At 52.9% G+C, this 25967-nt stretch overlaps 2 protein-coding genes across 4 annotated transcripts; one reads left to right on the forward strand and one right to left on the reverse strand.

Moving 5' to 3' along the window:
* Positions 1-913: 913 nt before the first annotated feature.
* On the forward strand, positions 914-7040 carry prg4b (proteoglycan 4b). Of its 2 annotated transcripts, XM_047049493.1 has the most exons (15): positions 914-1123; positions 1272-1352; positions 1696-1812; positions 1946-2068; positions 2344-2418; positions 2529-2597; positions 3096-3155; positions 3263-3547; positions 3691-4407; positions 4804-4890; positions 5144-5280; positions 5376-5532; positions 5663-5770; positions 6023-6151; positions 6883-7040. In XM_047049493.1, exons 2-15 carry the CDS (start codon positions 1286-1288, stop codon positions 6993-6995), a joined length of 2244 nt encoding a protein of 747 aa, XP_046905449.1. In that variant the 5' UTR covers positions 914-1123; positions 1272-1285; the 3' UTR covers positions 6996-7040. The 2 variants fall into 2 exon arrangements, with proteins under 2 accessions (XP_046905449.1, XP_046905450.1); XM_047049494.1 differs by lacking the exon at positions 2344-2418 and having other exon boundaries at positions 929-1123.
* On the reverse strand, positions 7028-25583 carry tprb (translocated promoter region b, nuclear basket protein). 2 transcript variants are annotated; one of them, XM_047049492.1, is made up of 50 exons: positions 25409-25583; positions 24917-25021; positions 24751-24824; positions 24570-24666; positions 24339-24442; positions 23987-24151; positions 23600-23692; positions 23429-23509; positions 23242-23329; positions 23008-23148; positions 22588-22694; positions 22267-22464; positions 22013-22120; positions 21636-21862; positions 21383-21546; positions 21092-21228; positions 20766-20914; positions 20393-20555; positions 19975-20109; positions 19634-19774; positions 19170-19511; positions 18905-19057; positions 18686-18802; positions 18316-18519; positions 17813-17997; positions 17232-17379; positions 16951-17088; positions 16568-16699; positions 16181-16311; positions 15834-16044; positions 15365-15511; positions 14726-14924; positions 14370-14563; positions 14001-14074; positions 13673-13869; positions 13195-13464; positions 12873-13036; positions 12666-12746; positions 11896-12207; positions 11661-11780; positions 10401-10497; positions 9796-9947; positions 9298-9366; positions 9133-9224; positions 8900-9021; positions 8328-8426; positions 8053-8230; positions 7824-7942; positions 7650-7736; positions 7028-7463 (listed from the first exon to the last, which is right to left on the reverse strand). In XM_047049492.1, the coding sequence occupies exons 1-50, from the start codon at positions 25557-25559 to the stop codon at positions 7414-7416; spliced, it is 7212 nt and encodes a 2403-aa protein (XP_046905448.1). In that variant the 5' UTR covers positions 25560-25583; the 3' UTR covers positions 7028-7413. The 2 variants fall into 2 exon arrangements, with proteins under 2 accessions (XP_046905448.1, XP_046905447.1); XM_047049491.1 differs by lacking the exons at positions 7028-7463; positions 7650-7736; positions 7824-7942; ... (5 more) ...; positions 9796-9947; positions 10401-10497 and having other exon boundaries at positions 11761-12207; positions 12666-12755.
* Between the last annotated feature and the right edge of the window lie 384 nt (positions 25584-25967).

Below are 25967 nucleotides of genomic sequence, written 5' to 3' on the forward strand. Positions count from 1 at the left end.
TGACCCAAACGTACCTGCGATAACCATACAACCTTTAACTAAGTTCAGGTGGGATACTTAATAGGGCATCATCATTTTAATGGTCTACAAAAGGGCAACATGGACGTCAAATGTTTCCATGTTTAGGTCAGACAAACTGTCACAACTACAATTCCAAACACCTTTAATGACAGTATGCATGTGAGCTTATTGTAAAAGGCGCACCAGTCCTTTGTAAATTTGGTCGTCGGTCTTCCAAAACGACAAGACGCTCCTCCAAAATGCTGTATTCTAGCAAAAGTTACAGAGGGGGTATACATTCGCAGGTGAAAAAACGGCCTGATATAATGTGTAACTTTTCCTAAAAAAGAGCATACATCTCCATATTATTTCAGGTTGTTGATTATGACCAAAAGAACACAGAAAATAACACACATGATGGCAGGACAGGCCTTTGCATGTTGGGGGTACACATTATATCAGGTGAAAAAACGGCCAAAATATATTGTGTATCCTCTGTAACTTGGAAAACAGCATAATATCTCCATATTATGTCAGCTTGTTCATTGTGAGCAAAAGAACACAGAAAATAACGTAATGTAACAGACAAATAAACATATTTATGTAGCTAGATAAACGTCGCTATTTGTTAAATTTAAGAGGTGAATTCGAAGTGCAGCGGTTAAACTCCGCTTCTCTCAGTGCACGCACGCTCCCGTGGCCAGGGTATACAAATCCTGGCGGGGATAAGTGCTTGGCACGACACCTGTCAAAATAAAATTGGAGAAAAAAAATCACAGATCGTATGAAATCCGCTTTACGGTTAGTAAAAATCTTACGATTTGGCTCCGAAATTTAAATGTCATTGAAAAAAGTGGAATTTGTGTCTAATGTCTGATGTCATGACTTGGCACAAAAAAAAAAAAAAAACGAGTGAGTTCGGAACAAGTTCTTAAAATGTGAGGGGGCGAATGTGCAGTTGTTGCCACCCAAGAGCGTAGGAGGACGTTTCCGAGATCACCTAATTGGACTGGACCGCTGATAAACTGGAAACATTTCTCAATACAAACACACTCCTTATAAAAGCATACATCCAGTTTTCTAAAGATTCAAGACGATTTGGACAGGGATTTGCTCTCTCAAGGTAAGATGAAGAGATCACCTTTCTCAAACTGATCCGTTCAACATATTCTATGCTTTGGTTTGTAGACGCCTATCGTTAGTAATTAATGATTGTATGGTTACACTTAATTGTATTATCATATTTTCCCCTTGTTTGTCCTTCTGTTTAGGTTCATAAGTGAAGATGACTGTCTCAGTGCTTTCTGCTATACTTTTACTGGCCTGTAACGTACCATCAAGTGTAGCTCAGTGTGAGTATACGCATAATTATACAGCCAAACTTGAATCCTTCAATGAAAAACTGTTGTGCGTAAACTACTTAACAAAGGCCAGCAATCAGCCTCGGAGATAGTTTCAAGAAATGTATGAGTCCTTACTGATTGTCCCTGCGCAGATTTGTTGACCCAATCACAAATGATTAACTAGGAAAGTGGGAATATTTACCACTGGTCACTTGTTTTCTTTTTCGGGGTAAATAATTTGTGTGGAAAAACAGGAATCGTATTTGAAAATGACACTGACGTTGCAGTGCTTTACTGTGTCTTTGAGCAGTGTTTTCCCAATTACTTCTACTTTGTGATTTTTAATCTGTAGCAAGCTGCAGTGGAAGATGCGGCGAAGAATACTACAGAGGTTTTATGTGCCACTGTGACTACGAATGTATCGTTCACGACGAGTGCTGTAAAGACTACATATCCCAGTGCACCACCAGTAAGTCCCATGCTCAACGTCCCGTTCCTCCCCATGAGGCTATTGGTGTGACTCCTCACACCTATCTCGGTAGTGAAAAGATGACAGACTACCTAATACAGTGGTACTGACGGCTGTATTACTTGTCTGACAGAGGACTCATGCAAAGGACGTTGTGGAGAGGTGTTCAAGAGAGGCAGGGGTTGTTCCTGTGATGCTGACTGTCAGCAGTTCAACCAGTGCTGCCCAGACTTCAAGGACAACTGTGATCCAGAAGGCAAGTCTCCTTATCGGTTTCCCCTCACGGTTTCATGAAATAAAACATTTTAATGTTATTTTATTTATGTATATGTAAAAAATGTATGTAAAAAAGCATGTAGTGGTTATAACCAGACTATAGTCCAGTCCTGTTTTGTGGTTTGAATTACATTCTTTGTGGTCAAGCATGAAGGCATGCTATTTAAGTTATATGCATGTAGATATGCACGCAAGGCAGCTGCGTGAAAGCATCAGTTTATTGTTCACTTATCTCTGTTTTGGTAACAACCACAGAATCAAGCAAAGGACCAGCCAGTACACCAGCGAAGACTAGTTCATGCGATAACATAAACGATAACAAACCAACAGGTATCATTTACGAAGCAATAGCTATGAGAGACAGCAGCTTTTAGCTACGTAGGAAACGATTACGTAGGAGGTAGAAAACTCAAGTCGTTTTACATCCAACAATTCTGCAGATTCTCAGGCTCAACCAGCCGAGCAGCCAGAGGAGACTCCCATCAACAGCAACGTGGAAGAGGACCAAGGTAAGGATCTATTTAAAATCTTAAATAGTTACTTACTATTATTCATCCATTCGTTGCTCGTATAGAGCCTCAACAAAGCATTAAAATGAAACGTCAAGTCATAACTGTCCCTTGACGGTTTTAACAGGAAGTCCTTGATAATCCAATATTCCGATTTAAAATGCCCCTAATCAGTGAAGGACGTTTTTCAGAGTGTGACATCCAGAGTTGGCTGTTGCTCTGTGGCTCATGGGTTTTGAGTCAGCTGTGTCCAAGTTTCCTCTGAGAGGGCCAAGGGCTCTGGCCCAGCTCCTCTGACCAAGAAAAATAAAGGGAAATAATGTCATTAAAAGTGGACTGTGAAGTTGCACAACAGGCACAGAATCCAAAGGCAAGAGAGGAGAAGCGTGGATGAAAACATGACGAATGAGGGCATGCTTTGAGGGGCTTGTAACTTAAAGGTCAGTTCAAAATGTAGGCTGGTTTTGTATGACTGAACTGTGTGAATCAAATTTTCAGATTTACCTGAGAGTGAATTCAATCCACTAACCCCAGAAGACTCACAGGATCCCTATGACGGTGAGACAGGTCGTTTTAAACTGTGTTTTCAACAACAGCATGTCACACAGTCAAAGGTAATAGTAATAATCATGTTGTCTCCTTCCCCTTCATCCTTTCTTTGACAGATGTGATAGGTGAGACCTACCCAAACATCCCTACTGACACAGGGCCAGAGGTTCCCCCTATCCCAGAAGCCTCGAGTGGATACGAACCCTCCCCCTCTGACCTGCCTGAGACGGTCCCCTCTGAGCCCTCCCTGACCCAGACCACCCCCTGGGTAGACAGCCAGGATGACCCTGAGCAAGAAGCGACTGCAGAGGAGACCTACACAGGCCAGCCGGGGGACCAGGAGGGAGACTCAGGTCCCTCCGACGGCCTTCCCACACAGACCGTCCCCGACGGTGAAGCAGGTGTGTGTGTGACTATGCCGTTTGACCTCTTAAGGTCATCTTAATGTGAAGTGAAACGTCTCCTTTGGGGAATCCACCTCTTTGTCTCATTGGATTGACGTCAAATCTGACGCCGTCTCACGTCATGTTTTTCCATCGCCCAGACTCTCCCAGTGATCTCGAGGGACAGCCTGACCCCACTCTCCCTGGATCCCCCTCCGCTCAGCCCAACTCAGAGCCCCAGACGAGTCCTTCCCCTGCTGAGAGCGACGCCCAGCCTGATGGACAAGACAAACCACAGCCTGACACCCAGGATGTGGACAACGAATCTCTTACTAATGACTCCGAGAGCCCCGTGCCTGACCCAGAAAGTGCTGGTGACCTGATCCCCACCACAGCCTCTCCCCCAACCTCTCCAGGCCCCACCAAGAACCCACCGTCCCCAGACGACTCAGAGCCTTCCCCTGCTTCTCCAAACAGCACCACCCCCTCCACCAACTCGCTTGTCCCTGAGCCCACCACCCTGGCCTCAGAGCAGGAGGCCTCAAACGATGCCCCGACGGCCACAACAGTCTCTTCCTCTGAACCTCAGGTTTCCAAGGGAACCTCCAGCACTCCAGTGTCTGAGGACACTGAGCCTAAACCCAGTTCAGAGACCAAAGGTCAAGATGAATCCATGACAACAACAGCAACCTCTGTGAAGGAAGGGGATGAAGCAGCTGTAGAGGAAACCTCCACAGACCCCATGAAGTTCATACTAACCCCAGCCAAACCAGCCCCAGCCCAACCAGCCCCAGCCAAACCCACCTCAAAACCAAAGCCCAAACCGACCAAGCCCAGCTCTGACCTTGGCACATATAATCCCAGAGATTACCAGTCAGGTAGGACCCCAGTCTTCCTTTCATTCCAAAAGTAGTCTTAAAGTTTTCTAAGATGTAATTCAGTTCCCTTCTGTTTTACTACTGAGCAGTATATTAATTTGCCAGACATTCAGCTTTGATTTTTGTGACAATGAAAAAATCTATTTTCAAGAAAGACTGCAGTGTGTTAACTGTCAGAAGTGTCGGTTTACCCACACCATAACAAACCAGGCAGCTTGTTTAAAATTGGGGGAGAGAAAAGCACTCCTTCAAAAAGCTCAACAAATTGAAGGGAAGCATTGGAAAATCATTAGCCAGTTCACCGGCTCAAGTTTGGCTTCAGTCTCCACAGTTTTCCATGCCCCTCCTCTGCTCCCTGCTCCCGCATGTCTCCCCTAACGCGCTCCTTATTTCCAGATGACAACAACAACACCAACCTCTGCACCGGCCGCCCTGCAGGAGCCACCACCACGCTGAGGAACGGCACCGTCGTGGTGTTCCGAGGTAAGTGACGCTAGCCCCAACCTACCGAACGCCTCCACCCTGTTTTACACCTTAGAACATGTTCCTCATCTTAGAATGTCCACAGGAATGAAGATTCTCCCAACAGAACAAGGACATTTTTTCCAATGATATATATTGTTTTTAGTTGAGGGAGTTATAAAAAAATGCGTTGTTGCACTACAGTGTCAAAAGACAAGTTGAGGATGCTATAGATGATGAGGATGGGTGACTGTACTGTTCTGGTTCTTGTTAGGACACTATTTCTGGGTGCTGGACAGCTTCAGAAACCCAGGTCCTGCCCGCGGGATCACGGACGTGTGGGGTGTCCCCTCTCCCATCGACACAGTCTTCACGCGCTGCAACTGCCAGGGCAAGACCTACATCCTGAAGGTAAACACCCTGGCTCTCACAGAAACCCTACCCGAATGGTAGCTGGCTTGTGTCCTGAGCTAAGCGATGTGTGCACGTCTTGGAATCTCGTCCAGGGACCTCAGTACTGGAGGTTTGAGAATGGCATGGTGGACCAAGGATACCCTAAGCTGGTCAGCACAGGCTTCGACGGGCTTCAAGGCCAGATCACCGCTGCCCTGTCGGTGCCCGAGTACCGCAGGAGAGGAGAAGCTGTTTACTTTTTCAAGAGCGGTAAGAGAGCAGAGCAGTGTTTGGTGTTAGGATACATCCAACCACAGTATTGATTCAGGTTGTAAAGCAAGTACAAGTCGTTTTTGTTTTGTGTGTCACTCGACAACTCTCATGTGGTTGGCTCTTCCAGGGGGATTGGTCCAGAGGTATTCTTATAAGCAGGGCACCAGTCCAACCTGTGGGAAGAAGGTACAATATGCTGTGTACGGCGCACGCAACCGAGTTGCCAGACAAGCAGGTAATAAATCCTCTTGTATCGACTTCTGGGGGAGGGGGTTGGAACACAGAGCAAGGTTCACAGCGTATAAACAGATGATGCACTAAAACAAACATGTTACAAACAACTGTCCCCCTCTTTGTGTGGGTGGGTGTTCTTGATGTACTGGAAGAACTAACACAGTATTATCAACAGACAGGACACTAATAACAGACGATGTAAGCTACTAAAAAAAAAGAGCGAATGTCGATGTTTTTGTTCGTACCCATCCAGCTTCTCCACTGGGGCCGGCTATCAACATCCGTGTGACCTGGAAGGGCTTCCCCTCCACCGTGACCTCCGCCGTGTCCATCCCCAACCGCCGCCAAGCCGAGGGCTACAGCTACTACGTCTTCTCACGGTGTAAGCACACGCAACCACACGTTCCTGACCCGGGTCTCGCCACGGCGCAGCCACCCCCAGCCCTGGTCCTCGTGACCTTCCTGGTCCTCGTGACCTTCCTGGTCCTCGTGACCTTCCTGGTCCTCGTGACCTTCCTGGTCCTCGTGACCTTCCTGGTCCTCGTGACCTTCCTGGTCCTCGTGACCTTCCTGGTCCTCGTGGCCCCCGGGTCCAACTGAATGAGTCGTTATCAGGCTTCTGCCGAGCGTGTTTACGACCCGTTCATAATGAATCAGGCGTACGGGAGCTGGGAAACTTCTAGAACGTGCAGGGCAGGGGATCCCTGTGGACCAGGGTTGAGACAGGCTACCATAAGAGGAAGGGCAACAGAAGGGCGTAGCCCTGCATCACATCTCCAGTAAAAAAAAAACAACCCTTGCCCGTCAGTAAGTCCCTGCACCTGTCTACAGTTACGAGATGCGTGTTAACCTCTCGCACACGTCATGTCTGACCAGAAACATGTGTCCAGGCTGGGGTGACTCATCCGTCCAAGTGGTGGAGTAAACAAGTTTGACAACGTCTAGTCATTCTGTCACTAAAGAAACATCAACAGAAACTCTAAATCTCACCTCTCTGCCAAGACGCTACCATGACTACAGCCAATTTCTATCCCGTATCTGCATGTCAAATGATAATACTTTGTGCATATTGTACTCATATCTTATTTTGCTCTCCTTGTCTGTTTTTCTTAGCCAAATACTATAATGTCAAGATGGAAGATCGTCCTGTTCTGGCTACACCCATGAGCCTATCCCCCAAGAAGAACTCAGCAAAGGACTTCTTCAACTGTCCAAAGACAGTCTGACAACTCCAAACAAACTTGCGCCACAAACTGTCACAGATTTTCAAACTTTATTAGCATTGTCCATAAAACAAATGGCTTCCGCCAGAACTGCTTTTGCAAACCTTACAAGTACAAAAACTAGGATTCAGATTGAGGAGACCACACACACACACACACACACATCATAGGGACTAAGGATAACCAGCGTCATAGAATCAGAGGCTATATAAGACTGCTCCAGTGATTAAAAAACTATTTTGAGATGGCATTATGATTAACACAATTTGCTATATTGTTGATCTCAAATATGTACACTACATAGCTCAGGACGTCTGCCTTCCTAGACTAGAAGTCGACTGTTGGGGTCATATTCTATGAATTCTGTTTCTATGACAATGCCACGGATACAGGAATGATGTTGAAGTGTCTGATTGGTGCTTTATCTGGCGAATCGTCTCCCATGGACACCCCGAGACAGCATCGTCTGACCTGGAGCAACCGACAAGAAAAATCAGAACCCGCTTTACCAGTGTACAGTGCCTGTATACATGTGTTACTGTTTCAGATGAATGTTTTTAATGTTCTGTATTCTTCATTTGAATAAAAATGTATAATGAGAAGTATGAATCTTGGGGTTTTTGCATCATTAAGTTACGAGCCGCGTGTGTGTCTCACCTCTCTTCGTGCGCCCGCGGTTGTCAGTCCAGCGCTGCAGCTGTCTGGGGGGTCTGGACACCCTGGATTGGCTGCTGCTGCTGGGGTCTGAGAGTGGAGGACAGGAGAGGTTAGGGAGGGAGGTGTGGAGGGTGGGTGTAGTGTAGTGTGGAAGGGAGATGGGTCTCCCAGCACCTGCAGAGCTGGAGGAAGGCTCCTGGCTGGTGGAGGGCAGGCTGGCATCGTCTGACGGCTGGAAGGGCTCCTCCGACTCCCCCTGGGACACAGACTCCAGCGAGGCCTCCACACTGGCCCTGACACACAGAGAGACAGAGAGAGAGACACACATGATTAAAGCAGATGAAAACTCCTGTGCCTGGCTGCTTCAGGTGTGTGAGATGGGGTGATGGTGACGTGGCCCCACCTGTCTCCCTCTCCCTCCATGAAGACGTCGTCTCTCTCCTCTGGGCCGGGCCCAGACTGCCCTGCCACGCCCGCGGTGGAGGTGCTCACCATGGAGACGGTGGAGGTGCTCACCACGGCGACGGACTGGGAGGCCATGACCGGCCCCTCGGAGGTCAACATCTCGGGGAACACCGTCACTGGAGGAGGACAGGGGCGTCGCCGTGGCGATGAGCACGTTGTTCTGTCGGTGGAGGCGGCGTGGTGCAGAGAGACGGGGTGTGTGTGTGTGGTTACCTGGGGCGGCCACCTGCAGGGGTGTGGTGGATACACTCCTTCCCCCAGACTCCTCCTCCTGAGTAGCCAGGAAGAGAGGACTGTCGTATATCCCCAGACCTACAACACACACACAGAGAGAGAGAGAGAGAGAGAGAGAGAGAGAGAGAGAGACAGAGAGAGAGACAAAGAGAGAGACAGAGAGAGAGAGACAAAGAGAGAGACAGAGAGAGAGACAGAGAGAGAGAGAGACAGAGAGAGAGACAGACAGAGAGACAGAGAGAGACAGAGAGAGAGACAGACAGAGAGAGAGACAGACAGAGAGAGAGACAGACAGAGAGAGAGACAGAGAGAGAGACAGACAGAGAGAGAGACAGACAGAGAGAGAGACAGACACACAGACAGACGAGAAAGAGACAGACAGAGAGAGAGACAGAGAGAGAGAGGGAGACAGACAGACGAGAAACAGCAGACAGGAAAGAATAGGAGCATTGTCATGCTTCCTTACTGACAGGAAGGTCATGTGTCGATGGATAGACTGGTGTGGGTGCGTGGCAGGTCAGGGCCCCAGGCCCCCGGGCCTCCAGACGTACCTCCTTGTGAGGCCAGCTGCCCCAGGTCGGAGTGGGAGGAGGAGGAGGAGGCCATGCTGGTCTGGGACACGTCCTCCTGGAGCCCAAACCTGAACCTGGACACTCCTGCTACCTGTGGGGAGCTGCTCAGAGAGGAGGGGGGAGGGAGGGAGGGTTAGGAGGACAGAGTCTGGGGTTAAGAACCAGGGGTGGATGTCAGGAGTGGATGTGTGTGTGTGTGTGTGTGTACGTACTGGATGGCTTCGGCGAAGCCGTCAGAGCGGTGAGGCAGAGGCAGGGTCGGGGTGCTGGGCACCATCCTGTCATCGTCCTCGAAGAAGAGTTGCTATGGAGACGAGAGAGGACGTCACACGCACGCACACACGTGTGATACAGGGTTGTGAGAGGCTGGAACTTACAGCGCTGCTGGTCATCCCCGGGGTCAGCTGCAGGCCCCGGCCTACTGACGGCCGACGGATGGGAATACGCTGGAAAGCACACACACACACACAGCTGGTTAACAAGAACTCTCTCACACACACACACACAACAATAACTGTCTCTCTCCCTCACACACACCAAGAATCTCTCTATATCTCACACACACACACAGCTGGTTAACAAGAACGCTCTCTCACACACACACACACACACACACACACACACACACACACACACACACACACACACACACACACACACACACACACACACACACACACACACACACACACACACACACACACACACACACACACACACACACACACACACACACACACACACACACACACACACACGAATAACTCCCTCACACACACCCACCAAGAACTCTCTCACACACAATAACTGTCTCTCTCACACACACAATAAATCTCTCTCTCACACACACACACACGAGAGAGCCCGGTACACACCTGGAACTGTGCAGGGGGCCCCAGCTCCTGGGGGGGGGCAGGGAGGATGTTCAGGCGGGGGGGCAGAGAGAGGGGCGGTCTCCGTGGCGACTGGGGCATGCGGGAGGCAGAGGTGTTCGGCTCGGAGGAGAAGACCTCCATGGAGCTCTCAACTGAGACAGACGGGTCGAGAACACGGCAGAATCACGTTAGAAATCCTTCAGATTTGGATTTGTGGGCATTTCCTGTGTAACACTTCAATTACTACCAAAACTGTCTGGATATAGGCTAAAATAAGGCTTGAAAAAGCACATTACAGCACTAATGGATTTCAACTGTTTCAGACTTTACTAACACGTTACAACAGCTAGCTGAATGACGGGAGCGTAAACTGTGTTGACTAGACTGTGTGTTGACTAGACTGTGTGTTGACTAGACTGTGTGTTGACTAGACTGTGTGTTGACTAGACTGTGTGTTGACTAGACTGTGTGTTGACTAGACTGTGTGTTGACTAGACTGTGTGTTGACTAGACTGTGTGTTGACTAGACTGTGTGTTGACTAGACTGTGTGTTGACTAGACTGTGTGTTGACTAGACTGTGTGTTGACTAGACGGTGGTTCTTACAGCTGGGTGTCTGGGAGTCGGCCGCTCGCTGGGTGGAGTCAGACGCACCCAGACTCTCCTCTGTCTCTGTGCCCGGGTCTGTGACATCATCAGCCCCCTGAGGAGAGAGAGAGATAGGGAGAGACAGAGGGAGAGAGAGAGAGAGAGATAGGGAGAGAGAGAGAGGGAGAGAGAGAGAGAGATAGGGAGAGAGAGAGGGAGAGAGAGAGATAGGGAGAGGGAGAGAGAGACAGAGAGAGAGAGAGAGAGAGAGAGAGAGAGAGAGAGAGAGAGAGAGAGAGAGAGAGAGAGAGAGAGAGAGAGAGAGAGACAGACAGAGAGAGAGAGAGAGGGAGAGAGAGAGACAGACAGACAGAGAGAGAGAGAGAGAGAGGGAGAGAGATAGGGAGAGAGAGACAGACAGAGAGAGAGACAGAGGGAGAGAGATAGGGAGAGAGAGACAGAGAGAGAGACAGAGGGAGAGACAGAGGGAGAGAGAGAGAGAGAGATAGGGAGAGAGAGACAGAGGGAGAGAGAGATAGGGAGAGAGAGACAGAGGGAGAGAGAGACAGAGGGAGAGAGAGAGACAGAGGGAGACAGAGAGAGACAGAGAGAGAGAGATAGGGAGAGAGAGACAGAGGGAGAGAGAGACAGAGGGAGAGAGAGACAGAGGGAGAGAGAGAGACAGACAGAGAGAGAGACAGACAGGGAGAGACAGACAGAGAGGGAGAGAGAGACAGAGGGAGAGACAAAGAGACAGAGGGAGACAGAGAGACAGAGAGAGACATATAGGAGTCAGGGGTCAGGCAGCGATGGAGGGCCCACCACATGCTAGCGATCATGACTCATTTCCCCGACTCAGGCGGTCCTCACTGTGAACTCTAGTAAACGTCCAGGCAGCTAGCCACACCCTGACCACACAGCCCTCCAGGCAGGACCCCCGTCACCCACCCAGCCCTCCACCCAGGGGACTTGACCGTCTCACCCCTCCACCCACTCTACCAGACATCAATGGAAAGAGGCGTGGAGGACTCCAAGTCAGCGCTCAGACACTGACTCATGCTGTGAAGGCCTGGGTACAGAGCGTACAGACCGTCTAACAGTAAACACAGGGCCCTACGCAGACAGGCCAGTGACCCTACAGGCCCCTTCACTGATGGACAGAGACGAGACGAAAGGAAATGATGAGAGAGGAAGTGTGTCGTTAGGAGGGCGGGGCCGCAGAATACTGGAAGTGTGTGTGTGTGTGATGGTCTGGTCTGAGGAGTGTGTGTGTCTCACCTCGGCGTCCTCTCCTTCGTACGCCTCGTTGCCCTCTCCGCTCCCTTCGTTGCTCTCCTCTCCTTCGCCCATCCCTCCATCTTCATCCTCCTCCTCTTCATCCTCCTCCTCCTCGTCATCCTGGTCGTAGTCCTGTGAGCAGGAAGACGGCTTCAGAAACACCCCATCGCTTGACGTCGTCAGAAACACATTGCCAAGTCACCAGACGCAACTTGTCAACACTCCCCCTTCTCACCTGTTGTTCCTCTTCCTCCTCCTCCTCTTCATCTTCCTCCTCCTCCTCCTCTTCCTCCTCGTCCTCCTCCTCGTCCTCACTGTCACTCACGATGACGATGACTTCGTGCTCTGGCTGCTCGGGGGCGTCCAAGTCTTCGTCCGGCAGGGACGTGATCATCTCCGGGGGGAGGGGCCGGGACCTGATCATCGCCACGGTGAGGAGCTGGGAGGGGGCCATCTCTAGGGGGAGGGGCTGGGCCAGGGCCGTCTCCAGGGGGAGGGGCTGGGCCACAGGCTCCTCAGCCTGCTCCGACACGGGGTAGTCCTCCGGCTGGGGAACGTCACACACACACACACACACACTGAGATACGTAGTGGAGGAGGACATCCACGTTCCTCAGTCCCACAGCAGAGTAGAGGCTGTAGTAGAGGCCCACCCTGCTGCTAGAGGCCTCACCTGGCTCCTCCCCAGTCCTAGTCTAACTAAAGGTCCAGGGTTTCCCGCAGCACTCTCCAGTTAAGGCGGCCGCCTAAGAAACACACGCCTGCCGCCTTAACTACGTCGTCGTTTTTCGTAGCGATATCCGTCGTGTTACTTTGTACTGTTTTTCTCCCTTCCATTCCAAAACGCCAGTCTCCCTTCTCTGCAGAACGCATTAGTCTATCGCAGAAGCTAACCCCCGCTCCCGGTCTGACGGCAAACCCCACCCTACCACCTTAACTAACTCATTTTCTGCTGGAAACCCTGAGGGCCGTAGTAGAGGCCAACCCGGGTGCTGGAGGCCTCACCTGGCTGGTCTCTGGGGCCTCCAGAGGCTCTGATGTGGCGGGTCCCTCGGCCTCGGGGCCCTCCTCAGCCAGCACCTCCTCCTGGGGTGCCAACACCACACAACACAGTCATGAAACACCACCACTTACCCTGGGCTCCGGGGGGCTGTGATGGGGGGCATGATAGGGGTGTGATGGGGGGCATTGAGGGGGCGTGCCGGTGCTCACCTCTGGCCCCACCCTCTGGATGATGCGGATCTTCTTGGGGATGGGGGGCTCGGAGGGGTCCTCCGGAGGGGCCTCCTGGGGGGCCTCGGAGTCTCCCGCGGAGGTCTCCATGTCCTCCTCGCGAGGCCTCTTCGACATGGAGGAAGGGCCGGGGGTGGGGGGGACTGGGGGCAGGCAGGGTCACAGCAGTTAGAACCCAGGACTCGAGACACTCGCACACATCCGCTTAATGTCCAATCACATCTCAAATCTAACCACAAGCCTGTCACACAGGTGTTGCAGTGTGAACACTGTAACACTCATTCCAGCCACGCTCTCTTACATGTGCCGAACACGGCCGAGGACGTGGAGGGCCTCTCCACCTGCGAGCTGCCCACCGCCTCCATCGCCGCCGGCTCCTGATTGGCCGGCTCGGCGTGGGGCGTGCTCTGCTGCTGGGTGGGCTGGACGAAGGCGGTGGTCTGGGTCTGGCCCTGCTGGAGGGCCAGCATGGGGCTGGAGGTCTGGACGTTGGGGCTGGTGGAGCGGACCGAGCCGCTGGCGCTGCCGTACACCGTCACATGCTCCGGCGGGGCTTCGGACGACTGCATGGCTAGGGGGGCGGGGAGGTCAAAGGTCACAGCTGTCAGAATGCTTCACAAGAAAAAAAGAAATCCCCTCAAGTAAAATCATTTGCTAACTCCACAGACGGAGAGAGAGGAGTCGTTCCTAGGAGTGGGAATCTTTTGGTGCAAATGTGAATCGATTCCCCCCACCCCACCCCTAGTCGTTGGCTCTCTGTGCCGGGCGGACTCGCTCACCTTCCTGGTTCTCCACCTGTGTGGTGGGCATGACGGTGGCCGTGGGGGTAGGGGTGGGCACGGTTGCCGGGGTGATCATGGGCCTGATGCTGGCCCGGGGGGTGGGCTTGTTCCCCGGGATGGCCGGCTGCTTGCCGGACGTGGCCACCAGAGGGGTGGGCTTGATGTTGGCAGTGGGCGGCTCTGAGGTGCTGGCACTGGAGAACCACAAGGGGAGGGGCTTGTTAACAGATGTAGAGCAGCTGAACTTGAGAAGCCAGAGAGTGTGAATACTGTGTATGGGTGTGTGAGTGGAGGGAGCAGGTGAACAGGGTGAGCGTGATCGCACCTGCCCCTGTCTGCTGCTGGGGTGGTCTTCAGAGTGATCTGTCTCTGCTCTGTGCTCCTCTGCTGCTCCTGGGCCTGCAGCACACACACACGTGTGAGTTAAGTGTTCTAACAGACAGGATTTTGCATGCAGATATAGTCCAGAGGCCCCTATCTTTTGACACCTATTCTCCTCCACCTCCCAACCCTCCTCCACATCTCTCCTCTTCCCTCCCTCCCACCCTCAATCCTCCCTCCCTCCCCCAACCCTCCCTCCCTCCCCCAACCCTCCCTCCTCACCTTGCGGGGCCCCTCGTCCCTCCCTCGTCCCCTCGTCCCCTAACCTTGCGGGGCCCCTCGTCCCTCCCTCGTCCCTCCCTCGTCCCTTCACCTTGCTGGGCCCCTCGTCCCTGGGCTCGTCTCTCTGCTCCTGTCTCTCCTGCTGCTCTCGGAGCTCCCTCAGCTCGCGGTCCTGCCGGCTCAGACGGCCCTCGTACTGGGACTTGAGCGCGCTCACCCTCACCTCCAGCTCCTCCCGCTGCTGCTTCAGCTCCTCGTTCTCCTTCTGAAGCTGCTCCTTTGAACCTGGGAGGCGCAGGGGGGGGTCAGAGGTCAGGAACAACAAATACGCCAGGACAAGAGACTGATTTCCACGTTTTTTTTGTTTTTGATGTGTCTCTCCTTCCTCTCCCACCTTAGAGACCCCACCCCCTGGGCCTCTCTCAGGGAGGGCGGTGCCTTCCGTACCTGTCAGCTGGTGGATCTTCTGCCTGGCCGCCAGTAAGGCCTTCCTGGTCTTCTCCTCCTTGTCGCTGATCTGCTGACGAAGCGTCTCCTCCAGGGAGGCCTTCTCCTGCAGGTCCTGCTTCAGCCGGGACAGCTCCCCCTGCAGGTGGGAAGTCTGCTCCTGGGCACCCCGCACCTCCGCCTCGCGCTCTCCAACCACCTGGGGAGGGGAGGGGAGAGGGTCAGGACAGGTGAGAGGGTCAGGACAGGTGAGAGGGTCAGGACAGGTGAGAGAGTCAGGACAGGTGAGAGGGTCATGACAGGTGAGAGGGTCAGGACAGGTGAGAGGGTCAGGACAGGTGAGAGGGTCAGGACAGGTGAGAGGGTCAGGACAGGTGAGAGAGTCAGGACAGGTGAGAGAGTCAGGACAGGTGAGAGGGTCAGGACAGGTGAGAGGGTCAGGACAGGTGAGAGGGTCAGGACAGGTGAGAGGGTCAGGACAGGTGAGAGAGTCAGGACAGGTGAGAGGGTCAGGACAGGTGAGAGGGTCAGGACAGGTGAGAGAGTCAGGACAAATAAGACTTGTAAACAAAGTGAGAAACGCGTATATTTCAAGGTGAACACACACACACACACACAAATCAGAGCACCATCTCTGACCTTGTTGAGGTTTTCCAGCTGGCTCTCCAGGTCCTTGTTCTGGTTGTCAGCCTGGGTCAGGGAGCCCTTCAGGGCCTGCAGCTCCTGGGCCGAGGCCTGCCGGGCCTCCTGGTCCTGGGCTGGGGCCGACGCTGCCTCCGCCACAATCTGGAGACCCAGAACAAGCATTCAACCCACACCGCTTTTGTTGTTGTTGAAAATACATACATGGAAAATACATTTATTTTGTGTTTATACAAATGTTTTTGGGGAAAATAATACAAGAAAAAAAGGGGAAGAACTATTTTCTTGGAAAAAAGAATTAATATGTAAAAAGTAAATGGGTTTGCATAATTTTTTTTACTTTTCCTCCATTTTAATGTTTAAATGGACAAGAGTGAAAAGCAGGGGAGGGTCAGAGAGGAGGACATCCAGCAAAGGGCCGAGGGCCGGACTCGAACCCGCTTGCTCTGGCTTTAGCTCGACTCACCCTGTCATGCTCCACCTTGAGCTCGTCGTACTGGGTCTTGTAGCGCCGGCCGATCTTCTTGACCTGGGTGATGGTGCGGCCCTTCTCCTGGACCTCCAGGGTCTTGGCCTCCACATCCTTCTTCAGGGAGTCCCTCTCTGCGGTCAGCCTGCCCAGGCTCTCACGCAGATTGGACACCTGGGTCTGCAAGGAGGTCACGGAACCACCACTCCTGGTGTGTGTGTGAGAGAGAGACAGAGAGAGAGAGACAGAGAGAGATTCACCCAACAGTGACTAGCAGGTAAAGAACACAGACGTGAACAGCAGTAGAGAGGGTCGTTCTGCAGACGTCCCTTCCCCCCCCTCACCTGGCCACCTCCGCCTTGAGCTTGATATTCTCCTCCTTGAGCTCCTTGATGTTTTTCAGGTGAACCTCCTTCTCAGAGTGCATGCGCTTGTACTCCTCCGGGTCTGTGTCCTTTTGCTGGCTCACCAGGTGCTACGGGAACACGCCAGGGACAATTCAGCTCCAGCTCACGGACTAGGAGACCCTTACCTCATGTGAGCTACAGCGGCCTGCCAGACTGCCTTGTCTCATGCTCTGTCATACTGTCTGTTAGTTCTGCCGTACAGCAACTTTGGTTGACACAAGCTTTATTTAAATGTGGCTTGTAAATACATGAAATAATGATCCGATTGCTCGACCAGGAGTGTGAAAAGTGGGTGGGTGGGTGGGGGGGGGGGGTGTCGCTGACCTGGGTCCTGGCCTTCCAGCGCTTGACGTCGTCTTCCAGAAGCTTCTTCTCTGCCTGTAGCATGCTGGTCTTCTCATTCAGCTCTGCGTTGACCTGCTGCACGGGCAGCACCTCTGCCTCCAGTTTACACACCTGAGACCGGACCAAGGAAACACACTAAGCTGGTGTCCCCTCTCTCAGCAGTCTAAGGACAGTTTGCACCGCCTCAACAACTTCCCACAAAGACCAAAACAGTCTAATGTCGGCTGTTGGGTTTAGAATGTTTGTAAAGATAACTGTCATTTTGTAACACGGCCCCAACAAATGCCGACAGAGACTTTGCACCAAACCAACACAACAGAACACCTGCTGGTGTTTACTAAGCCTGGCCATCCTTAACCAACCTTGGCCTGGGCCTGCTGTAGTTCCTGCTCCATCCTCTCCTTCTCCTCCCTCAGGATCTTGTTGGACTCCATTAGGACGCTCATGGTCTCAGTCTTCTTCATCAGCTCGTCGTGCTGGGACAGGGTCTTGGCAGTCACCTGAGGGAGGGGCAGGGGGTCAAATTTCGAATCATACTTCCATCGTCGAGTGCTTGTTTTACGTGCTTGATTTCCAGGCACAGCTCTGGAGAACCCTGATCTCGACCGCTCGCAGTGTGCGATCGGTCCAGAACGCGGCTGACCTGCATCCTCTCCCTCTCTGCAGTCAGGCTGTCCTGCATCTCCTTCAGCTCCCTCTCCAGGTGCTCCACCCGCAGCCTGTGGCGCAGGCTCTCCCCCTGGGCCACCTCAAAGCGCGACTCCGCTATCTCCTTCTCACGCCGCACAAACCTGGGAGGGGGGAGGGAGGAGAAAGGGAGAGGGGGAGGGAGGAGAAAGGGAGGGAGAAGAGGAGAAAGGGAGAGAGGGAAGGAGGAGAAAGGGAGAGAGGAGAAAGGGAGAGAGGAGAAAGGGAGAGAGGGAGGGAGGAGAAAGGGAGAGAGGAGAAAGGGAGAGAGGAGAAAGGGAGAGAGGGAGGGAGGAGAAAGGGAGAGAGGAGAAAGGGAGACAGGAGAAAGGGAGAGAGGAGAAAGGGAGAGAGGGAGGGAGGAGAAAGGGAGAGAGGAGAAAGGGAGAGAGGGAGGGAGGAGAAAGGGAGAGAGGGAGGTGAAAGGTGTGAGACAAGAGAGGGAAAAGTCAAGGAAGACTGAGTAAACTGAACTGTAGACAACTTTAACACAGAGAAGCAGAAGGGGGTAGGGGGGGGGAGCGTTCCCTTTGTTACCGGAGGATCTCCAGGACGTGCTCCTGGGACCTAGCCTCCTCAGCGAGGGAGATGGCGGCGGGGCTCTCGGTGGCCCGCTGCAGGGTGGCGGCCATCTTGCTGCTCATGGTCTGGATCTGCTCGTGGAGCAGGGTGTTCTGCCTCTGGAGCTCCTCCGAGCGCACAGACACCTTGGACATCTCTTCCTGAAGAGGGCAGAGAGAGAGACACGGCAACATGAAGACCATCAGCTGGACTAGAGGAAGTCTTGACGACAACTTCAAACTGCATAGGATGTCCCAGTGTGTTTATTTACTTATTCATCTAGTGCAGTGGGACAGGTCGGTCGTTGGTGAATGTATTAATGCCCTTTAAGGAGTTAGTAAATGTGAATGGATGAATCGAGTGAAAGGCAATCTAAGAAAATGTAAGTGTAGGCAATCTTTTACAGGATCGAGGACGCCAAACAGCCACCACTCTGGACGGGATGAGGAAGTCTGACTCCACGTCCTGCTAGTTCCTACCTTGAGGATGTTCTCCTGCTCCTCCCAGGACAGGCGGGCCTCCAGCAGCTGGGCACTGGCCTGGCCCGCACGCTCCTGCAGCTGGTGGTGGAGCTGCTCCGCCTGCAGGACCTGGGCCTTGGCTGTCTGGAGCGCCTCCACATCCGCCGCATGGAGCATCATCTCCCGCTCGTACTTGTCCTGGGCCTCAGCCACCAGGCGCGCCTGGGAGGGGGACAGGGAGTTCAGAGAGTTACACCTGAGGTATCCCAGACGGATGGGTGAGGGGCTTCATTTGCGGACGTCGAGGGAGAAGATGGAATTGAGAACGGTAAGCCGTGTGGATAAGCTAGCGTGGCTAGGCTAACGTAGCTAAGCTAGCCTGACCCACCTGCTCCTTGCTGTCCAGGACAGTCTGCTGGGCCTGGGAAGCAGCCAGGTCAAGCCTTTGCAGCGCCTCCTTGTGGTCAGCCTTGACACTGCTCAGCTGGCTGGTCAGCTGGCTCATCTGATACGGAACAAAAGCAGGTATGACCAGGGGGGAGGGGAAAACAGCAGAGTTAAACTGTCTCATCCCTTTTTCTCCCTCCCTCCCTCCCTCCCTCCGCACCTCCTGCTCCACAGCAGCCAGGGCTCTCCTGCTCTCCTCCTGCCTGGCCTGCTTCTCCTTCTCGACCTCCAGGAGTCTGGTCTCCAGCTGCCGGCGCTGCTCCTGAGCCTCCTTCATACGCTCCTCCACGGAGGACCGCACCTCGTTCGTCACCTGCACACACACAACCCACAGTCAAACACACACACACACAAACACAGGCTGACTGGGTTCATGGAAGGTTCATCTGGGTGGCTATGGGGATCAGGGGGCCATGGGCAGGGACCTGCTTCTCCTTGTCCAAGGACTCCTCCAGGCTGTGGGCCATGGCTCGGTACTGATCCAGGCTAGAGGTGGCGGTCCTCAGCCGCTCCGAAAGCTCCTCTGCTCGGGCCTCGGCCTGCCGGAGGCGCTCTGCATCCTGGTCTGGGCTCTGGAGCCCTGGAGGAAGGGGGCCCAGGGCGATGGGGGAGCCCAGGGAGAGGCGGGCCTGCCTGGGGGACTCGCCGGGGACAGACTGCGACCGCAGAGAGTTGACCTCCAGCTGGGCGGCGCTGAGCAGGTCCCTGGTCTTCTGAAGCTGGGACACCTGGGCCTCCAGCTGCCTCTTGGCCTCCACCTGCTGCACCTGGAGGGGAGAGGAGGAGGGGGGGAGGGTGTTAGGAGACAAGGTTGCTGGATGGAGACAGGCAGAGTCAAGGCGTGTTGTTCCAGGTGGCGGTAAAGAGGCGTGACGGAGGGGGAACCTACGTCCTGGGTCCTGCTGAGCACGTGCTTCTGCTCCACCTCGTGCTCCAGCCTCCTCTGCAGCTGGGACAGCTCCCGCTCCAGCTTCTCCACCTGGCTGCTCAGACGCTGCCTGGTGTCGGTCTCGGAGCGCTCCAGGGTGGACTACACACACACGTTAGAGAAACATGCCTGTGTCTAAATGAACAGTTGAATGCTGTTACTGTATATCTGTGTGTCTCCTGTATGCGTGGGTTAACGTGCACCTGTGTGCGTGTGTTAGTAAGTATCTCTGTGTGTGTGTGTTTATGTGTCTCCTGTGTGTGTTGGATAATGTGCGTGTTAGTAAGTGTGTGTGTGTGTACCTGGATGGTCTGCAGGTTGCTGAGCAGCAGGGTCTGGCTGCGTTGCTGGCTCTGCATGGCCTCCTTCTCCTGGGTCATCTTAGCCTCCACCAGCTTCAGCTGGTCTCTCTCCCTGCGCAGGTTCTCAGCACAGCCCTGAGGGGAAACACACACACAGGGGGTTGGTTTTTCTAGCCTAGTGGGGTCCGACCATTCACTCCCATTCAAAATCGTGTTGTCCATCCACTAAATCCTAAAAGCAATTCTAATCCTAGAACCAGCATTCGAAGTTAAGACGAAGGTCTAATTCTTCATGTTTTACTATACTTGGTTCCCACAAGGCTAATTGAACACGGCCACACACACACAGCAGCTTTGAAACACACACACACACACAGACGTGGAATGTTCCCGTCAGAAGGGAGCAAGCCGGTCAGACCTCGGCCATGGTGAGCTTCTCCTGGGCAGCCCTCAGGTCCTGGGTCAGGCTGTGGACACTCTGCTCGTTCTTCTGGGCCGTGGCGGCCATCTTCTGGGCCTTCTCTCTGAGCGAGGCGATCTCCTTCCTGTAGCCATCCACGTTGTCCTGCAGCATCTCGTACCTGGAGACCCACCAGCACACATGACACACTGCAGCACGCGGCACATGACCTCCCCGACACACTGCAGCATGCGTCACATGACCTGCCAGACACACTGCAGCACGTGTCACATGACCTCCACGACACACTGCAGCACGCGTCACATGACCTCCACGACACACTGCAGCACGTGTCACATGACCTCTCCAAGGTTCCCAGGAGGAAGTTCACCTTTTGGACGCGAACTCTAGCTGGGTGGAGATCTTGGCGTTCTGGGAGCGCAGGTCAGAGATCTGCTCCTGCAGCTTCTCACTCTGCTCCGTCACGGCCTTCCCGCTCTCGGCCCGCTCCCGCTTGTAGGAGGAGAACACCTCCTGCAACTGTGCGCACACACACACACACTTTGCTTCAGCCGTAACAACAATAACCCAGGAAACAACCTAGCCACTTATTTCTACATTACAGAACAGACAATACATCATTTGAGGGCACCAATTGTGGAGAAACAGTGACCTCTGGTGGTAGGAGGGGGGTCTGGAGGAGGGCGAAGGGCTCACCTGTCGCAGTGCTGCCTTCGCCTCGGCGGCCTCCGTCGACTCGCTCGCCATCATCAACCCGGTGGGCGTGGCGGGAGTGGTGGCGGGGGAGCGGCGAGGGGTCGAGGTCAGGGAGAACTCCTCGGAGGCGGAGGGTCCTGACGAACACAAAAGGGGTCAAAGGTCACAAACCCCCCCAGACACGAACCCAGCTGATCGCTGAGGGGAAGATACGACTCCTTAACGAAGGGCCTGCTGGGTTGTGTGTGTGTGGACAGGTGCTTGACGGATGCCCTCCCCAGGCAGGCCCACCTTGCGGAGGGAAGCTGGCTCCGGTGGCCTGGGCCAGCAGCACGCGGTACATGTCCCTCTGCCTCACGATGGACTCTGCCAGCTGCATCTGTTGGATGCGCTGACCCCTCAGGGCCTCCAGCTCCACCTGGGCCTCCTGCAGACTCTGCTCCAGCTCACTACGCCTGGGCCGGGGGGAGGGAGAGGGTCAGGCATGCACACCACCTCACACACACACACACACACACACATAAACCACCTAACACAAACTCACTTGGAGCCGGCAATCTCCACCTCGTCCTTCTCCTGGGCGTCGCTGAGCTCCCTCAGAGCCACCAGGAGGCGCTGGTTCTGCTGCTGCAGCTCCTCCACGCCGCGGAAGGTCACCAGGTGCTGGCTGATCACCTCCGACGTGCTGCTGACGTCGGCCGAGCATGGCTCCTCGTCCTGGGTCACGTGGTTGCCCCGCGCCTCCTCCAGCTCCAGCAGCAGCACGCGCACCTGGAAGGGGGGCAGAGCCACACCAGAACGCCTTAGAACCACCCGGAAAAACATCCCAACGACAGCGTGGTCGTTGGCTGGGGGAGAGATGTCGGGGCGGCGGGAGAGGAGTTAAGCTGAGGGGGAAGAGAACGGCGTTTCCAGGCCTACCTGTTGGGCCATGTCGGTCAGCTGCAGCTCACATCTGTGGTTCTCCCTCTCCAGCATGGAGGAGCGCTTGTTGGACTCGTCTGTCTCCCGCTGCAGCCGGTGCACCTCCTGGAACACAAACACACACGTGAGCTTTTCAATTCAAACAACAGGACACACTTCCAACATACACCCACCCAAAATCACACACCCACCCACCCAGCCAGACACACACACACCCCCACCCAGAATCACACACACACACGCGGCCTGACCTTGACTGCCTGCTCCAGCTTGGCTGACAGGCTGGCCACGGACTTCTGCATGCGCTCGTGTTCGTCCCTCTGCCGTTTGAGGAGGGGGCCCTTGGCCTCCACCTCCTGCACGATGTCATCCAGGTACTTGTTAACCCGCTTGTTCTCCAGCCGCTCCAGCTGCAGCTGATCTTGGGCCTCCACGTACGCAGAGTAGATCTGCACACAGGAACCACCGTCAGGCTGAGAACCACGCAGGACCCTTGCCTCCCGTTTGTCATCGCTGTACGATTATCTTGTTTTGTTTTTTTAAACGAAACACAAATTTGTCAAATTGTTTACCTCGGTCAACTTCATTCCAGGCTTGACTATCTTGGCCACGGCAGCAGCCGTTGGTGACATGGTGGTCAACCGCTCCTCTGACATCATCGAGACCGCTCCCCCGGGACCTGCACACACACACACACACACACACACACACACACACACACACACACACACACACACACACACACACACACACACACACACACACACACACACACACACACACACACACACACACACACACACACACACACACACACACACACACACACACACACACACACACACAAACAAACATCAGTACACGTCGACAAACGGGATGGGTTTAAGCTCAGTCGTGGACCGTTTGGACTGGGATCAACAGGCCTCCTAGGGTCAAGGTGTGTGTTGATTTGGGGTCAAAAGCGTTGTTACTGTGCATTCTGAAAGCGTCACCTCTGTGCTTGGCGTCAGACAGAAGGTCGTTGGCGTTCTCCAGCTCCTTCTCCAGACTCTGGATCTTCTCCTTCAGCTCGGCAGCCATCTTGTCCGTGGCACCGTCTGCCTCCTGCAGCCTCACCTCCAGGGCCTTGTTAGCTACAGACGGAGAGAGAGAGGGGGGAAACACGTCATGTTCACAGACACGGCAGAGTGAACGGGCGATTCTGTTGTCCGGTCGGTGTCTCTCACCCTCCCCCGCATCCTTCAGAAGCTTGTGGAGTTCCTCCACTGCAGAGCTCAGCTCCTCGCTCTTGGAGTCGGAATCAGACGCTGCACTCTGGAAGAAACTACAGTTCAGTCCTGGAAGGTGTCTGAGAAGGAAAACAACTTCTGTCTGTCAACAAACTAAGGCGCGCGGCAGACTAACGATGCATACCTTGTACAAATTGGAGAGTTTTATGTTGGCGTTGAGCTCGTTCCTGAACTTCTCCTCCATGCTGGCCTGCTGTTCCTTGGCCTGGATACAAAGAAAAGGGAAATAAGACTTGACACTCCTGGCTTCAGAGCACTTTGGTTTATAATTTAAACTGTCCCAAAGCTACTGTACCTCTTTCAGCTTGACGATCATGTCTTCGACCTGCTTCTGAAGGCTTTCGTTTGCCATCTTCAAACTGGACACCTGGTCTTGAACCCTGTTCAACTACAAAAGAACAGCTCATTATTAAATACCATCGTTTAATTATACATTTAAAAACAAAGAAATGTATGAATCGATACGACAAAAGCCTTGTTCATGAACCACAAGAAAGAGAGTCAGATGGCCGAGGGTTAGGGAGTTGGGCTACAAATGACGTTGTGTCCTTGGGGCAAGGCACTTCACCCTACTTGCCAGGGGGGGAATGTCCCTGTACCCACTGTAAGTCGCTCTGGTTAAGAGCGTCTGCTAAATAAATAAATGTAAGAAAAAGCCGCCGTGCTTGTGAAGCCTCCTCACCTCGTCTTCCTTGTTGTCCAGGCTGCATTTGAGCTCCAGGATCTCGTTGCCCTTCTGTCGAGACAGAGCCAGCAGCTCCTCGCTCTTGGCCTTCAGCTCGTCGTTCAGCCAGGCCATCTGGCTCCTCAGCAGCTCCCTCTCCTGCTCCATACGCTTTTCCCTGTACTGTGGAGCAACGAGCGGGGGGGCGTCACAGATCAAAGGGTTTCCCGTTTATGGAAAACGTTCCAAACCCAGGGGGGGAGGGGGGACTCCACTCCACTGTCTTTGTAAAGCTCTCTTTTGGAAGTCGCTTTGGACAAAAGCATCTGCTAAATGCAAAAAATGTAATTTCATGTCCGGCGTGACTTGCCTTGATGTTGATCTCGGATATCTCAAGGTCGTCCAGTTTGACCTGCAGACCCATTTTGGACGCGTTGGTCTCCACCAGTTTGTCATTTACACGCCTTAGGTCCTCTGGGGTGGGGGGGGGGGGGGATACCACACACCACAGCCATGGGTTAGAGTACTGAATATCTTCAGCTATTATGTGTCATTTAAGTAGATCTTGGTTGATGCATTTCAGTAATTTGATTATCCATACCGCTCAAATATTCGATATCCTGGGATCGTCTCTCCAGTGTGCGAACGAGCTCACGCTTCTCTGACTCAAGTTCATCTTTGGCTTTTGACAGCGCAACCTTAAAAAACAAAAACGTATGTCATTCATCCTTTCATCAGACAGGGAGAGAGAGGGGTGGTGGGATGTTTAAAGTCTACCTCACCTGTTCAGATGAGAGCTTTTCTTGGGTAACTTCATATTCCCTGTTCTTTTCACGAGCACTCTTCAGTTGTTCGTCTATTAAAACGGGGACATTGATTTGTTAAAGTCACAATGTGTAGCCTCATTAGCACATGGGTGAATGAAGGAGGTTAGTTAATTGCATTTACCAAACTTGGATAACTCCTCTTTTAGTTTGTGGTGTTCTTGTGTCTGGGTCACAAATTCCTCCTGGCTTTGCTCAAGCCGTTTCACCTTCTCAAAGAACTGTTGCTCTGCAAAAATAAGAAGCTTGTTATTTACCCCCCAAAACTCGGGTTCTTATGTCGAGTTCGCTTGGCAAGATGCATAGCTATCTATCGCTATTGTTGAACTAGTTTAGCCTAAAACGTTCCAACAACTTGGGTGTCTAGCTAATGCTGGCTAACTACCAGGTTCCGACTTCTTACTAAACTATTCGTAATCCAGTATCAACAAATCAATTGATTTTCAAACAGGGCAAAAGTAAATAAATAATACATTAAAAACGGACAATTTATACACATAATTCCATAGGCACGCTTGTTTGATGGTAGTCACTTTCCAGTAAATATCCAGTGCCAAACAGCTAGTCGGCTAGCTCTCTAAACACACTGAAGATAGGCTACAGCAAGATGCCTTACCACTGTCAACTCGGAATTGCTCCTGTTGTGCTTTCAGAGAATCTATCTCGTACTGCTGATCATAAAAAGCCTTTTCGAGTTTATTTTGAACAGCTTTGGGGAGTTTAGTTATTTCTGACCGCTCCAACACTTGCAACAACACTGCCGCCATTTTTCACTCCCCACGCACGCACGCACTTCTGAACAATTACATCTTCACGCAACGCAGTGCATGATGGTTAATATAGTTAAAAGGCAAAGTTTCTATATGGTCGTTTTTAAAACTCTTGCGAGTCATTTATTCAAGCTGAATATGTGATGAGTGATGATAACTCATACACTACAAGTAATCTTGCAAAATCTTCAAAATGCTGTCATAGAAGGATGCTTTTGCCACAAGATGGCGTTGTTTACACACCGTTGTGCTTATCATTACATTTCAACCTGTCATTACTTTTTTACCTAGGGGTGTGCTCGCGAGCGTGTGTGTGTGTGTGCGTGTGGGCGTGTGTGAGGGTGTGTGTGTGCCTGTGTGTGTATGCCAATCCTTGTAACGGGTCACCAGCCCCTGTCTAAGTGT

The sequence above is a fragment of the Hypomesus transpacificus genome, chromosome 26 (assembly GCF_021917145.1).
Source record: "Hypomesus transpacificus isolate Combined female chromosome 26, fHypTra1, whole genome shotgun sequence".
In the NCBI taxonomy this organism is placed as follows: domain Eukaryota; kingdom Metazoa; phylum Chordata; class Actinopteri; order Osmeriformes; family Osmeridae; genus Hypomesus; species Hypomesus transpacificus.